This window comes from Chaetura pelagica, unplaced genomic scaffold (assembly GCF_000747805.2).
Source record: "Chaetura pelagica isolate M959 unplaced genomic scaffold, ChaPel_1.0 scaffold192, whole genome shotgun sequence".
Lineage (NCBI taxonomy): Eukaryota > Metazoa > Chordata > Aves > Apodiformes > Apodidae > Chaetura > Chaetura pelagica.
This window is the reverse complement of record NW_009952570.1, coordinates 359,711-372,699: the sequence shown is the minus strand read 5'-3', so window position 1 is coordinate 372,699 and position 12,989 is coordinate 359,711. Positions and strand designations below refer to the sequence as shown.

General features: G+C 55.0%; 1 protein-coding gene across 3 annotated transcripts in view; it reads left to right on the top strand.

Annotated features, from left to right (window-relative positions):
- The window catches only part of EPHB1 (EPH receptor B1), a 50,588-nt gene extending 49,209 nt beyond the window's left edge, over positions 1 to 1,379 (top strand). For all 3 annotated transcript variants that reach the window (XM_009993490.1, XM_009993492.1, XM_009993489.1), the window contains exons 14-15: positions 669 to 824; positions 1,036 to 1,379. In XM_009993490.1, coding sequence (XP_009991792.1) covers positions 669 to 824; positions 1,036 to 1,144 — 265 coding nt within the window. In that variant the 3' untranslated portion in view covers positions 1,145 to 1,379. The remainder of the gene's footprint in view (positions 1 to 668; positions 825 to 1,035) is intronic.
- The last annotated feature ends 11,610 nt before the right edge of the window (positions 1,380 to 12,989 follow it).

Below are 12,989 nucleotides of genomic sequence, written 5' to 3'. Positions count from 1 at the left end.
CCTGCGTGGGCAGGGACACCTCCTACCAGCCCAGGTTGCTCCAAGCCCCATCCAACCTGCCCTTCAACACTGCCATTGCAGTGTTTGATCACCCTCTTCATGAGGAAATGCTTCCTAATATCCAACCTACACCTCCCCTGGAGCAGCTTCAGGCCATGTCCTCTCATCCTGACACTGGTTGCCTGGCAAAATAGCCCAGCCCCCACCTGACTACAACCTCCCTTCGGGTAGCTGAACAGAGTGAGAAGGTCCAGCCTGGATCTGGATGATCTTTAAGGTCCCTTCCAACCCAAACCATTCTATGATCCACAGGGAGAGGCTCCCTGAGTGTGTCGTGCTGCCAGTGGGAGAGGCAGGGGGGTCCTGCCTGTGTCCTGCCTGCCCCTCAGACAGAGAACATGTCGTGTTCTGTCGAGCAGCAGCAATAATTCTTCACTGTTGAGTCTCTGTGGCATGTGACCCTGCACAGGCACCTCGTCTGCTCTGCTGGTGCCTCTGTCCTGGTGGCTCTCACAGCGACGTGCGTGGTCACAGCGCCCTGCTCGGCAGAGCCCTGTTCCCATGGGACGGGCCTTCCTCCTCCCAGGCGTGTGCCAGGAGCCAGGGGGAGCACAGGAAGGTGGCTGGGGAGCATGTCTGAGCCCCAGCTGTGGCCTGTCCCATTTCAGGCCTTCTCAGCCCCTCCTTGACCGCTCCATCCCCGACTTCACTGCCTTTACCTCAGTGGACGACTGGCTGAGCGCCGTGAAGATGAGCCAGTACCGGGACAGCTTCCTGACTGCTGGCTTCACCTCCCTGCAGCTGGTCGCCCAGATGACGTCCGAGTGAGTTGGGTGTTGTGCTGGGGCTGCCTGGGGAAGGGAGTGGGCTTGGGGAGGTGGGAAGGTCAGTTCACAGTGTGCCTGGGCTCTCTGGCCATTCTTCTGCTGAAAGACGTGGACCAGCTGAGCTTACATCCCTCACCTCACTGCAGAACACATCCACCAACCCTCATCTGGCCACTAATACCTCCCTCCCTGTCTGTCTGTCTTCCAGAGACCTCCTGAGAATAGGGGTGACTTTGGCTGGGCACCAGAAGAAGATCCTGAACAGCGTCCAGTCCATGCGAGTACAGATGAGCCAGTCTCCAAGCTCGATGGCGTGATGTCCCTTGTTGGACAGGGAGGGCAGAGGTGGGAGGGGAGGACCCGAGGGGCACCACAGGGCAGCGTTTGGAGAGGTGCCACCACTGCCTGGGGACTGTCACTGCAGGCAGAGGGTGTTCCTGGGACTCATCTCAACTGGTGACTCCCGTTCCTCACCAACAGAAGCACACTTACTGATGTCACGGGGAACGGCCTATAAATACCTATAAATATGTACAAAGCATATATTTAAAACAAAACCACACAAAAAAACAAACAAACAACAACAATGAAGACAAACCAATGTGCGTTGGGGAAGCAAACCCAAACCCTAGAGACGAGACTCCAATCCCACCACCAGTGAGCAGTGGTCGAAACTGAGGAGGAGGAGGAGGGGGCTGTTGGGAGAGGCACAAGATGGAGTGTCCCGGCTGGAGGAACCACCTTCCTGTTCTTGTCTTCTTCTGCCCACCCTCCCTGCCTCATTCCCCCCCTACCCTCTTGGCTCATAGACCGGGTGGAAGTGTCCTCAGATGTCTCCACAGCTCCCTGCTGTCCTGCTGGGGGCCACAACTACCAAAGGACTTCTCTGACCACTGCATGGGGGATCCAACTCAATCCACTTAATGTCTTCATATTGAAGAAGAGATGTACCTTCAATAGAAAACCTGGGGTTTTTGGTTGGGTTTTTTTTTTCCTCTTTTGCTTGCTTTTTTTTTTTTTTTTTTTGCAAAAAAGAAAAAAAAAAGGGATTTAAAAAAAAGCAAAACAAACCAACAAACAAATCCATCCTAGAAAAAGGAGGGAGATGTTCCTGTATGTGTGTGTGTGTGTGTGTGTGTTGTCAACCTACCCTGGACTCGCTGCTCGTCCTGCCAACAGGAACGGGATGGGATGGGACCGGAGGAGCTGCTGTGGGGTTGGTGACTGGAGGAGGAGGTGCTGTGGGAAACAGACTGACTGCTGGGGCCTCCTGAGCCTTGGCCACGCACAGAAGATGGCTACGGAGGACTTTTTTTTTATTACCCCCATCTTGTGGACCTAAGGATGTTGATAGTGATTCACAGACCTTGGTTTCGTGGCTTCAGAGGTAGGTGCCTCTGTCCATCCTCTGTGTGTCCTGGTTTGAGCCAGAATTAAGCCAGTTTCACTGGTATTTCTTTTTCCCTCTTTTTTTGGCTGCTCACTCCTGTAAGGCCTGTCCCAGTGAATGTTTCTCTGTGTTGAAGTTGATTTGATTTTCTTCCCTTCCACTCTTGGTCTCCCTGGCAAACTGATCTAGTTGAACTTACTGGCCGCGTCTCGGTGTTTGCACACAAGGTTGTGCAGCTGGGCAAGGTAACTTCCCTCTGGGGGTCCTGCTGGGAGTTTGAGAGATGAAACAACTCTTCATAAGGCTTTAGCTGGGTGGGTTGTGTGAGCTCACAGAATCCCAGAATCACCAAGGCTGGAAAAGACCTCTGAGATCATCAAGTCCAGCCTATGACCTGACACCCCCACATCTCCAGACCATGGCACCAACTGCCACATCCAGTGTTTCCTTGAACACCTCCAGGGATGGTGCCTCCACCACTTCCCTCGGCAGGCCATTCCAATGTCTGATCACCCTCTCAGTTGAGGAAGTGCTTCCTGATATCCAACCTAAAGCTCCCCTGGAGCAGCTTCAGGCCAGGCCCTCTTGTCCTGTCACTAGAAGAGCCCAACCCCGCCTGACCACAGCCTCCCTTCAGGTGGTTGTAGAGAGTGAGAAGGCCCCTGTGTCTTCTCCAGGCTAAACACCCCCAGCTCCCTCAGCCTCTCCTCATCAGACTTTCCCTCTAGTCCCTTCACCAGCATCGTTTTCTCCTCTGGACCTGCTCCAGCACCTCAAGAGCCTTCTTGCAGTGTAATGAAGCTGTAATGATCCATCCCTGTGCTCCAGCTGGTGCTGTGCTGAGCAGCACTCCTGGGGCTGGGAGAGCTGCTGGGCAGGATGCTGGGCAGGATGCCAGGACTACTGGCAGCCAGATTTGGTGGCTTGGTGGCTCCTAGATGCACAAGAAACCCTCCCTCCTCTTCACATGTCCATCCCTGCTGTTGGGCTGCCCCACATCCAGCTGTGCTATGAGGATACCTGTTGTCCATCAGTGCTATGAGGAAGCTCTGTGTCCCACCTGTGGTATGAGTTTTCCCCTTGCTCACCCTTGCTCTTGGGATGTCCCACACTATGGGAGTGCTCCACGTCCACCTGCACCACCCCATATAGTGTGCTCTAGGTGGCCCTGCTTTAGCAGGGTGTTGGACTAGATGATCCCTTCCAACCCCCCCCATGCTGTGATTGTCCCACCTCCATCCATGCTGTGGAGATGCCTCACCAGGTTGGTTTGCTGCTGCCAAGGGCTCTGCCTGCTGCCAGCACTTGGCCACGTGGCCTGGGTGTCAGTTTTGTCCCTGTGCTGGGTCTGTTGGGCTCTCTCTGGCTAAGGGTTGTCCGTGTGTCCTGTGGGGTGCACGTGCTGGGATCAGGAGGACAGCAGCTGGCACCACCAGCAGGTGAAGGACTCTGGACCTCTTGACACCTCCCACTTCCTTCATCACCTGAGGAAGAGGACCCACCACTCTGCTGAAGAACGGCAACTAACGAGACGCAGCAGTGACCTTGTTCCAAGTCCCTGAACTCCCCCCAGAGAAAGAGGAGGAGAAAATCACCCCTTGTTTACAAAGAACAGGGACTGCTCCTCAGCCTGGCTGCTAAGACGGGCTCTAATTCTTCCTGGGATCCTCACAGACCACATCTGTATTCCAGGATGTCCCATGGATCCCAGATGCAACTGGAGCAGGCGCTGCCTTGCCTTGATGTTCACCGGTGGTGAAGGATCCTTTGTGGGGTTGTTTTTTTTGGATGATTTGTCTTTTCTTAGAAGGAAGCAAAACACATTTCAAGAGAGGAATGGCAGGGACAGGCTGAGGAGCAGAATTCCACCCTTCTGGCAGGCCCAGCTGTGCCAGCAGCTGCTCCTGCAGTCCCACGTGGCAGCTCTGTGCCTGGTGGGACGATGCGATGGCACCACAGCCCTTGGTGTTGATACAAACCCTTTAATATCAAGGTTTAATATCAATGCTTTAATATAAAGCATTTGGTCCTGCCTGTCCAGCCCAGGAGGGTGAGCACCCACAAGTGGATCAAGGTGTCCCAGTGCTGGGATGGTTTTGGAGATGCTGAGTCCTGCTTTTTGTCTTGGTTTGGTTTCCTGGGCAGATGACACCCGTTGCCTCCCCCTTGCCTGTGCTGCCAAACACCCATGGACAAAGTGCTTCAGGCAGGTTTCTGGCCAGGGAGAACCTTGGGCTGTGGTCTCCAGTGTGTGAAGGGAGCACATCTGGGCACCAGGACCACACCGATGGAGGGGGAGGCCCTTGGCTGAGAGCAATGTGGTGTTACTACAGCATGGGGAGCAGGAGACTCCGTTCTGACCTCTGAAGACTTGCAGGAGGCCTTCAGAGGATGCCTTCTACACCCTTGTTTCACCCTGCCCGTGGCTAACCCAGCCCAGTGCTCACCTGCTCTTCTTCCTGGCCAGAAGGCAGGCAAGATAAAGCTGCACTGCGAGTCGAGGGCTACAGCAGCAACCCCAGAGCTGGTGCCTTCCAGACCAGTCTCAGCCTTGAGAAGCTTTGTGCACCATCCTAAACTCAACCATATGGAGACTAGCAGGAGGTCAGGGTGGGAAGTCCCCTCAAGAGGTGACACATGGCCACAGCAGTGTCTGTTGGTGATGCCAGGGCTGTTGGGCTTTCCACCCTGCTGCTTTTCCCCAGCTGGCCAACATCTGTCCTCTCCTGGGCTCCTGTCACAGCAGGTGATTCCCACAGCCCACCTAACAGCCCTCACCACAAGGGTGGCATCTCCACATCCTGCTGGGTCAGCAGCAGCAGATTGAGTCCTCCAGGGTCTGATGAGAGCCTGGCAGCAGATTGATGGTGCTGAGGGCTGAGCAGGGAGACTGGCAGTGCTGCAAACCAGTCCCTTTGGTGATGGGGCATCCTTGGCCAAGGGGGTGGCTCTTAAGATGATACCTGAAGGAGGCCCACCATGGGCCACCTGCTCTCCTGCCTTTCAGTACCAGGCTCTTCATCCAACATGGAAGATTTCAGCAAAAGCTGCCAGTTTTCTGATCTGCTCATGGAAAACAAGGAGGGGGGAAGTGCAAGATAGGTCTGATTTTTGCTTTTTATTGAAAAGAACAACAGAACTTTCAGAACTTCTGCTGGGCCATTTTGATTCTTTAGAGCTCATTTTCAAGGAAAATTAGTTTTCCAAACCACGGAACCACTTCCTGTCTGGAAGTGTCCCTGCCTGGCCATGGCAGCAGAGTTGTGTGTCTATGAACTGGCTCTTCTTTTCCTTCACAAGATGCCAAGGAGGAGGCTCTTGCCAGGGTGGAAGGTGCAGGGAACATCAAAGAGGTGCCTCCTAAGACTTGGTACTTGCCTGCATCAAGAGAAGACTCTGGGTGCTTGGCTGTAGCTGTGTGACTGCCCTGTCCAGGTCCTTTAAGAAGCCCCCATCAGTGATGGCATGGAGAAGCAGGTGGAATGCTCCAGCTTGGAGAGCTGGGAGATGGAGCAGGAGCTGCAGGCAGCAGTGAGACCTGCCCCAGGAGGCTCTGCCCCACAGCTCCTGCTGTGTGTTTGTGGACCAAGGAGGGACGCAGGGTTGGGTCTGTTGGACACTTTGCCAACTCAGAGGGCCTCTGCCAAATGGGGGGGAAAGAACCAGTGAAAATAAAGAAGAAACATGAAACCACTAAGGGTGTTCTACAAACAAAAGTCCCCATCGCACACCTTCTGATGAACATTGTTCTTGGTGTTCCAGTTCCTTTCTTTGATCCCAGTGGGGCTTATTTTTTACCCCCAAAGTTTTGGTTTGCATGGAAATAAGAGGAAGAAAAAGGCATCTCTGATGGACATGAACCAACTCCATAGACCTTCTCTCTGGGCTGGGGTTCATCCACCACACAGAGTCCTGGTGGCTTCCTCTGCCAGCTGCTGGTGCTGGAGGTGGATCCTGGATCCTGGCTGGATCCTGGCCACCAGCAGAGCTGATGCTTGGCCATGACACCTCGCTGCTCCAGCTGCATCCCAAGCAGTGCCACCTGGATGTGGCCACTCACCCTAGTTGCCCTCGAGTGAGACCACCTTGTGCTCAGCCCGACCCCTCCTGCCAGGGGAACACGTTAGCAGCTTCTTCTTCACATTTACATGGCAACAGCAGAAACCTCAGCCCTTTTCTGTCTTTTTTAGGGTCGGGGTGTTTTTTTTTGGTGGTGTGTCTTGTGTTGGCTTGGTCTTTTTTGCATGTTTCATAGAAAAAAGGGGCTTTTTTTGCTCTGACTTTGGTTTTGGCGTGAGGTTCGATGGGTGCGTCTGGACCGACGTGTTGTCCCCTTCCCCCCTGGGTCCTCCAGAGCCACCACCCCTGAGCTGCTCTCCCCAGAGAACAATTCAGCTGCCTGGTTTTCCCCCAGCTTGGCTGTGCCTTTTGTCCAGTCCCATGGAAGAGGCAGCACCTTCCTCAGCAAGTCATTCAAATGAGTTGTGCTGCTTCAAGCCAAGGTGAACTTGGCCACTCGCACCCCCAGGGAGGTGGAAGAGGAGCCTGAATTAATGGCATTATTATGGGCTTCTGTCTGGGGGAAAAAAAACCCACAACAAAACCAAAACCAAAATAAGGAATCTTTTTGTACCATTTAATGACCTTCAGATTAGCAGCTCTTGGAAAGCACTGAAGTATATTTAATGTTAAACGTTGCTGCAAGTCAGAGCGGGGCTGGCGAGAAGAACAGGAGGCAGCTGGGTGAGCTCAAGCCCTGAGTTCTGAGCCTGGTGGCCTTGGTGTGTGCAGAGCTCCTTTCCTGGGAGAAAGGAGACCTGTCCTTCCCCCAGCTCCTTCCCTTCTCCTCCCTCTCTGCTCCAGGGGCTCAAGGATCTCTTCTTCTGCTCCTCCACGGAGGGATGGCACCTTCCTGATGAGCCAGGGTGGAGGATGCTGCTCTGGGGTGATGGGTTTGGAGGGTTGGTTTGGGGTTGGTTTGCAGAGGTCTCAGCAGTAGAGCTGGACACTTCGTTGATAAGGGCATGGAGTGACAGGATGAGGGGGAACAGGTTTTGGATCTACAGCCACATCTCAGGGGAGGTTGTCCATCTGTCCTTGAACCCTGATGGTCTGTGTTACCATCCCTGGGCTTGGTCTGGAAAGGGGAGCAGACACAGCAGCTCTGGTTAGGAGAGAACCACCTCTGCTGCACATGGTGAGAAGAGATGTGAGATGGGAACTAGGCACGTGTCTCTGGGGACTGTGAACAGCCATGGCCTTTAATCTGGTCTCTTGGTTTGTGTCAAGAGAAGCAGATAGGCGCTGGGGAGGGGAGTGCATCTGCTGCCTGTGGTCATCTGGGCCTTTCTGGGTTATCAGAGCTGCTGGAAATCTGGGGACAGTGTCCCAGAGCCACCCGCTTTGGAGCAGCATGGTGAGCATCCCTCCTGCCTGGGTGGAGCTGCCCTCTCCTTGACAGAGTCCCAGAGTGGTCAGGGTTGGAAAGCATCTCTAGAGATCACCCAGTCCAACCCCCTGCCAGAGCAGGATCCCCTAGAGCAGATCCCACAGGAACACATCCAGGTGGGGCTGGAATGTCTGCAGGGATGGAGACTCCACAGCCTCCCTGGGCAGCCTGTCCCAGGGCTCTGTCACCCTCCCAGGCAAGAAGCTTTTCCTCATGTTTGACTTGACCCTCCTGAGCTCCAGTTTGTGCCCATTGCCCCTTGTCCTGTCCCTGGACACCCCTGAGCAGAGTCTGGCCCATCCTCCTGCCACCCCCTGCAGATATTGATCAGCACTGATCAGATCCCCCCTCAGCCTCCTTTTCTCCAGCTGAGCAGCCCCAGCTCTCCCAGCCTTTCCTCACAGGCAGATGCTCCAGCCCCTTCAGCATCTCAGTGCCCTGGGATGGACTCTCTCCAGTAGCTCCTGGGGAACTGGGAGAGCTCTGGGGAATTGGGGAGCCCAGAATTGGACACAGCATCCCAGATGCAGCCTCACTGGGGCAGAGCAGAGGACAGGAGAACCTTCTTTGACCGACTGGCCACACTCCCCGTCTATCTGAGCATCTCTGCTGCTTCTGCTCTCTCTCCTCTGGCCATTGGCATCTAAAAACCCCAGGAAGGCCCTCCCTGGCCACCCCCTCTGCAGGGCCAGGCTGTGGCCACTGCTGCAGGGACCTGGCTGGTCCAGGCAGTCCCTCATGCATGGACAGCAAGTGGAGGAGCCACCAGCTGCCCTGCCTGGTGAGGTGACCAGGGAGGTGGTGGCCCCACTGTTGGTGCAGGCAGGATCTTGGGGAGGTCTCTGTCTTCTCTGGAGGGGAAGAGGGGGTTAATCTGAACAGAGCAGCCACCTGGATTTGTAAGTGGCTCAGCTTGAACCCCACTCTTCCCAAAACAGAGGTGCTCTTTTGGGGCAGGTGTGCAGGTGGATCAGGCAAAACCCTCTTTAAGGCTGCTCTAATTGGAGTGTGAAGGGGGTTCCTGCCCATCCACTTAAAACAATTAATTGGGGTGAACTTTTCTCTGTGTCCCCAAGCAAACCAGGCTCAGCAGCTTTCCCCATCCACTGCTCAGGCCTTGGCTTTCCCTTCCCTGCTGTCCCATCCCTGCACGTGGCCTAGGAGCTGGCAGTGATGGGGCTGAACCTGCTCCTCTCTCCACCTTTATCTTCAGGGGTCTCATCAGACAAGTGAACCCTGGAGGTGGGGGAAAGAGGGCAGAGAAATGATGGTCAGTACAATTACCAATGGTAATTAGTGCAGAGTGGGCTGGTGGTGGGAGGTGCCCACCGTGCTGAGGTTGTCCAAGGAGCAGGGTTTGGAAGTTGCCTTGGAAGTGTGGACTGGAGCCTCACAGGGGCTTCCAGGGGCTTGTGACTGCCAAACACACACCCACCTGTTGGGTCATTCTCCCCCCCAGGTGGTGGCTGAACAAGCTTTGGGTTCCCCAGCCAAAATATCCTGGGGAGGTGCACACAGGAAGAGGCTGCTGGGGGTCAGGGGCTTGGGCTTCCAGCTTTTGGCTGGGTTTGGTGTCTGGGTGGCAGCACCATGTGCCAGCCCTGGCTGGGGACAGGGCTTGGGGAGCTCCTGCCCTGTGTCCCAGGGGAGTCACTGATGTCTCTCCACTAAAAAGCTGGTTAGACTAAAAAGCTGGCCAGGGGCAGCAGCTGAACCAGTGTCAAGGGTTTGTGGCAATGGTCAGTGATTCAGCCCTAGCTTTGGGGTGCTCCTGGAGCTGGGGTGTGACTCTGTGGGTGCCCCCATTCCTTCCCATTCCCACTGCTGCTCCCCTTCCCATGGCATTGCTCAGGAATCACACCTGGGGACAAGGTGTTGGGTCCATCTTCTGGTTGTTTCCAGCATTTAGGATTCTACCTGGGCTACCATCCCCATGGCCCTGGGGTCAGGCTGATGCCCACACCCCAGGTGCTGGGAGCTCCTCCCTGCTGGGATGCCCTGGTTGGGAACCCCCTCCCTGCTGGGATGCCTTCCTGTCTTGCGGGTGTGACCTTTTTCTTGCTCTTTGTGTCCCACCAGCACACACAGGTGAGATCCAAGCCCTCTGCCCTGCCTGGCAGGGGCTGCCACAAAGGAATGGGGAGGAGGGTGTGGGACAGGGGTGGTCCCATGGCTGTGGACCCAGGCCATGCTCAGCTATGCTTCCCCCTCCCCTCACCTGTCCCTCAGGTCCTTTGGGGTGGATTCTTTGGGGTAGATCCTTTGGGATCAGCCCAAACCATCCATAGCTGCCCCTGGATCATTTCTGCCAGGGTGAAGGGAGTGGCTGCAGCTTGGGGGGGGGAACTGAGCTGAGCCAGCAGCCACCACCCCGAGGAAGGTGCAGCCTCCCAAGGGGAATAAAACCCCCCCAAAGCCTTCCCTGCTGCTGCCAGGCAGGTTGGGCAGCTAAATGAGGTGGGAAAGGCCCCAGGGAAGGGGGTGGCAGAGCTGGGAGCAGCTCCTGGGGCCAGAGCCTGGAGCCTTCACTCAGCTCCAGCTTTGATGTGGCCACATCCCAACCAGTCACCATCACCATCACGCCCCCTGGCTTGGGTGCAGCCTCCCTGATTTCCAGCAGCCCCCTCAGCAGCCTGTGCAGCATCACCAGGCTCTGCTGCCTCCTGTGAAGCACCAGCTGTGGTTCTGCTGTCACTCTTTCCCAGCCTTGCAGCTCTTCTGCTCCCATTCACCCAACTGGGAACTGTGAGGCCCCATCTCCAAGCACGGCCCCAAAAATGGACCCTGGTGCATCAGAAATACCCAGCAATAGCTTTCCCTCCCAGTTGTTGTTCCAGATAATCTCCATTTCTGTTATCCATCCTCCCATGTCCCTCTCCCTGCCAAAAACTACTAAAAGTTCCATCACTACCTGAGTTTGCTAGGAAAAAAAAATACATCTAAAATATGATTTTCATTCAGCAGAATGATGAATTTTAATGGTAGTGAAATGTCAGACACAGCTGGAGTTGTTTTTCAAAAGCATCAGTGTGTTTGGAGAGGCACAGAGGGGTCTGGCCAGAATTAGGGCAGCAAGCCCCAGTTCCCCGTGGCCGAGCAGTGGTCACTGGCTTTGTTGTTTCATGTGGTGCCTCCAGGTTTCCAAGGTGCAATTGTTTCTTAAAAAGCATCTTGGCTTCTCTGAAGGGGCTAAATAATGAGGTTTTGCTGCTGCCTGGCACTTGGTTGGTTGCAGGGTGAGAATGGAGCTACTGCTGAGGCTGCTCTTGGAGAGACCTCCTGGCTCCCCCCAGCAGGGAGGAAAACAAGAGGGTTGGGTACTTTGGGAAGAGCCATTTCATGGGGCTTGGTGGGTTGATCCTGCTTTACAGCCAGGGGCTGCTCATATGGCAGAGGGGGAGTGGGGGGGAGAGCAGTTTCACAAAGAGATGCCTCTTGCCCATCCCTTGAGTTTTCCGCCCCCAAGGGGGAAATCATCACTTTTCTGACAGCTTATTCCTTAATCCAGGCTTTTTGTGGTGGGTTGTTGGTTTTGTTGGTTTTTTTTTTTAAGAAGCTGTATCTGCTGGAGGAAGGTTTGGGGTTTCTCTGGGTGCAGTCCCTGCTTGGCCAGAGGAGCCACTGGTGGTTTTGGGGAGATGTTGCACTTGACAGACACTTTTATGGATTAAAACTAGGAGAAGGAAGATTTAGATTGGACATGAGGAGGGAATTGTGGAGTGTGAGGGTGGTGAGAGCCTGGCCCAGGTTGCCCAGGGAAGCTGTGGCTGCCCCATCCCTGGCAGTGTTGAAGGGCAGGTTGGATGGGGCTTGGAGCAGCCTGGGCTGCTGGGAGGTGTCCCTGCCCATGCAGGGGGTTGGAACTGGATGATCTTGAAGGTCCTTCCAACTTGAACCAGCCTGTGACTCTATGATTTTCACCTCTTTCTCATCTCCCTCTTGCCTTGCAGGGTGTTGGATCCAGCACTGCAGTGGGACAGTGTCACTGGAGAGGGGTTGTCACCAGTTTCTCCCCCCACCACCCCCTGGGTGAAGCTCCAGGGCTCTCTGGGAGCCCCGTCCCCTCCAGCCGCGGCGTGTCCGGTGCCACCAGCCCTGCCCTGTCCTGTACATAACCCGTGAGATGTCTCGACAAGATTTCACCCCTTGTAATTATTATTTTATTTTTTTTTTTGCCCTTCTTCCCCCCCGATTTGTTGATTGTGTTGAACTTGTCAGAGTTTGTAACAGTAACTTTCAGAAAATATTGTACTACAGAGAAAATTGCACTCAATAAAAAGGATGAAAACAAGCCTGATCCTTCCCCTTCCCAGGGGCAGCTTTTCTGCCACAGGTTTCTCTTCATCTCAGTGACTATTTGCCATGAATATTCATTTGGGGAACTGGCAGAGCTCCATCCCTCCTTGACTTCCCTCAGATCTTGGTGTTTATCAGACTTGGCTCTCCAGTCTGTGACTCGATTCTTGGTGATCCCTATCAGAGGTTGCTTGCTGGAAACAGCAACCGAAAAAAAAAGCCAGGCAAAGGAATTTTCTTGCCATGAGTGGGTTTTTTTTCTGGGCAGTCCATGATGTGGAATGGCTGGGGGAAGAGGTGCTGGTGGGGCTGGTGGCCCCTGGATTCTCCAGCCTCACCAGAGCCTGGACAGGAAAAGGTTGATGCTCCTCTCCAACCTGCTTGCCTTCAGGATTTCTGTAAGTGCCCGCAGGAAACTGGGTTCTTCTTTGTTGTGTCAGCTACACTGGGGCATATTCTCCAGCTGGGACCATCCAAGTGGTGCTGCCTGGGGGGCAGCTGAGCTGGGCAGCATCGGGTGACCACGAGGAACGGCCTCAAGGCAGCGTTGGGGGCTGAAATGGGAGAGGAAATTGAGGTAGAGGCACCCACCATCCAGGTGTTGGGGATTCAGAAGGATGAGCTGCTCCTGGGAGAGCTTCAAGGGTGGGGGGGATGAGCTTTCTGTGCCCTGGGGTTTTGGGGGGGATCTCGGGGAGGGAGGTGTCTGCTGGCTCCACTGTTGGTGGGGTCATCACATCCCTGAGCTCAGGGATTCAGAAGGATGAGCTGCTCCTGGGAGAGCTTCAAGGGTGGGGGTGGATGAGCTTTCTGTGCCCTGGGGTTTTGGGGGGGATCTCGGGGAGGGAGGTGTCTGCTGGCTCCACTGTTGGTGGGGTCATCACATCCCTGAGCTCAGCTGGAATACATAGAATCCCAGACTGGTTTGGGTGGGAAGGGACCTTCAAGACCATCCAGCTCCAACCCCCTGCATGGGCAGGGACACCTCCCACCAGCCCAGGTTGCTCCAAGCCCCATCCAACCTGCC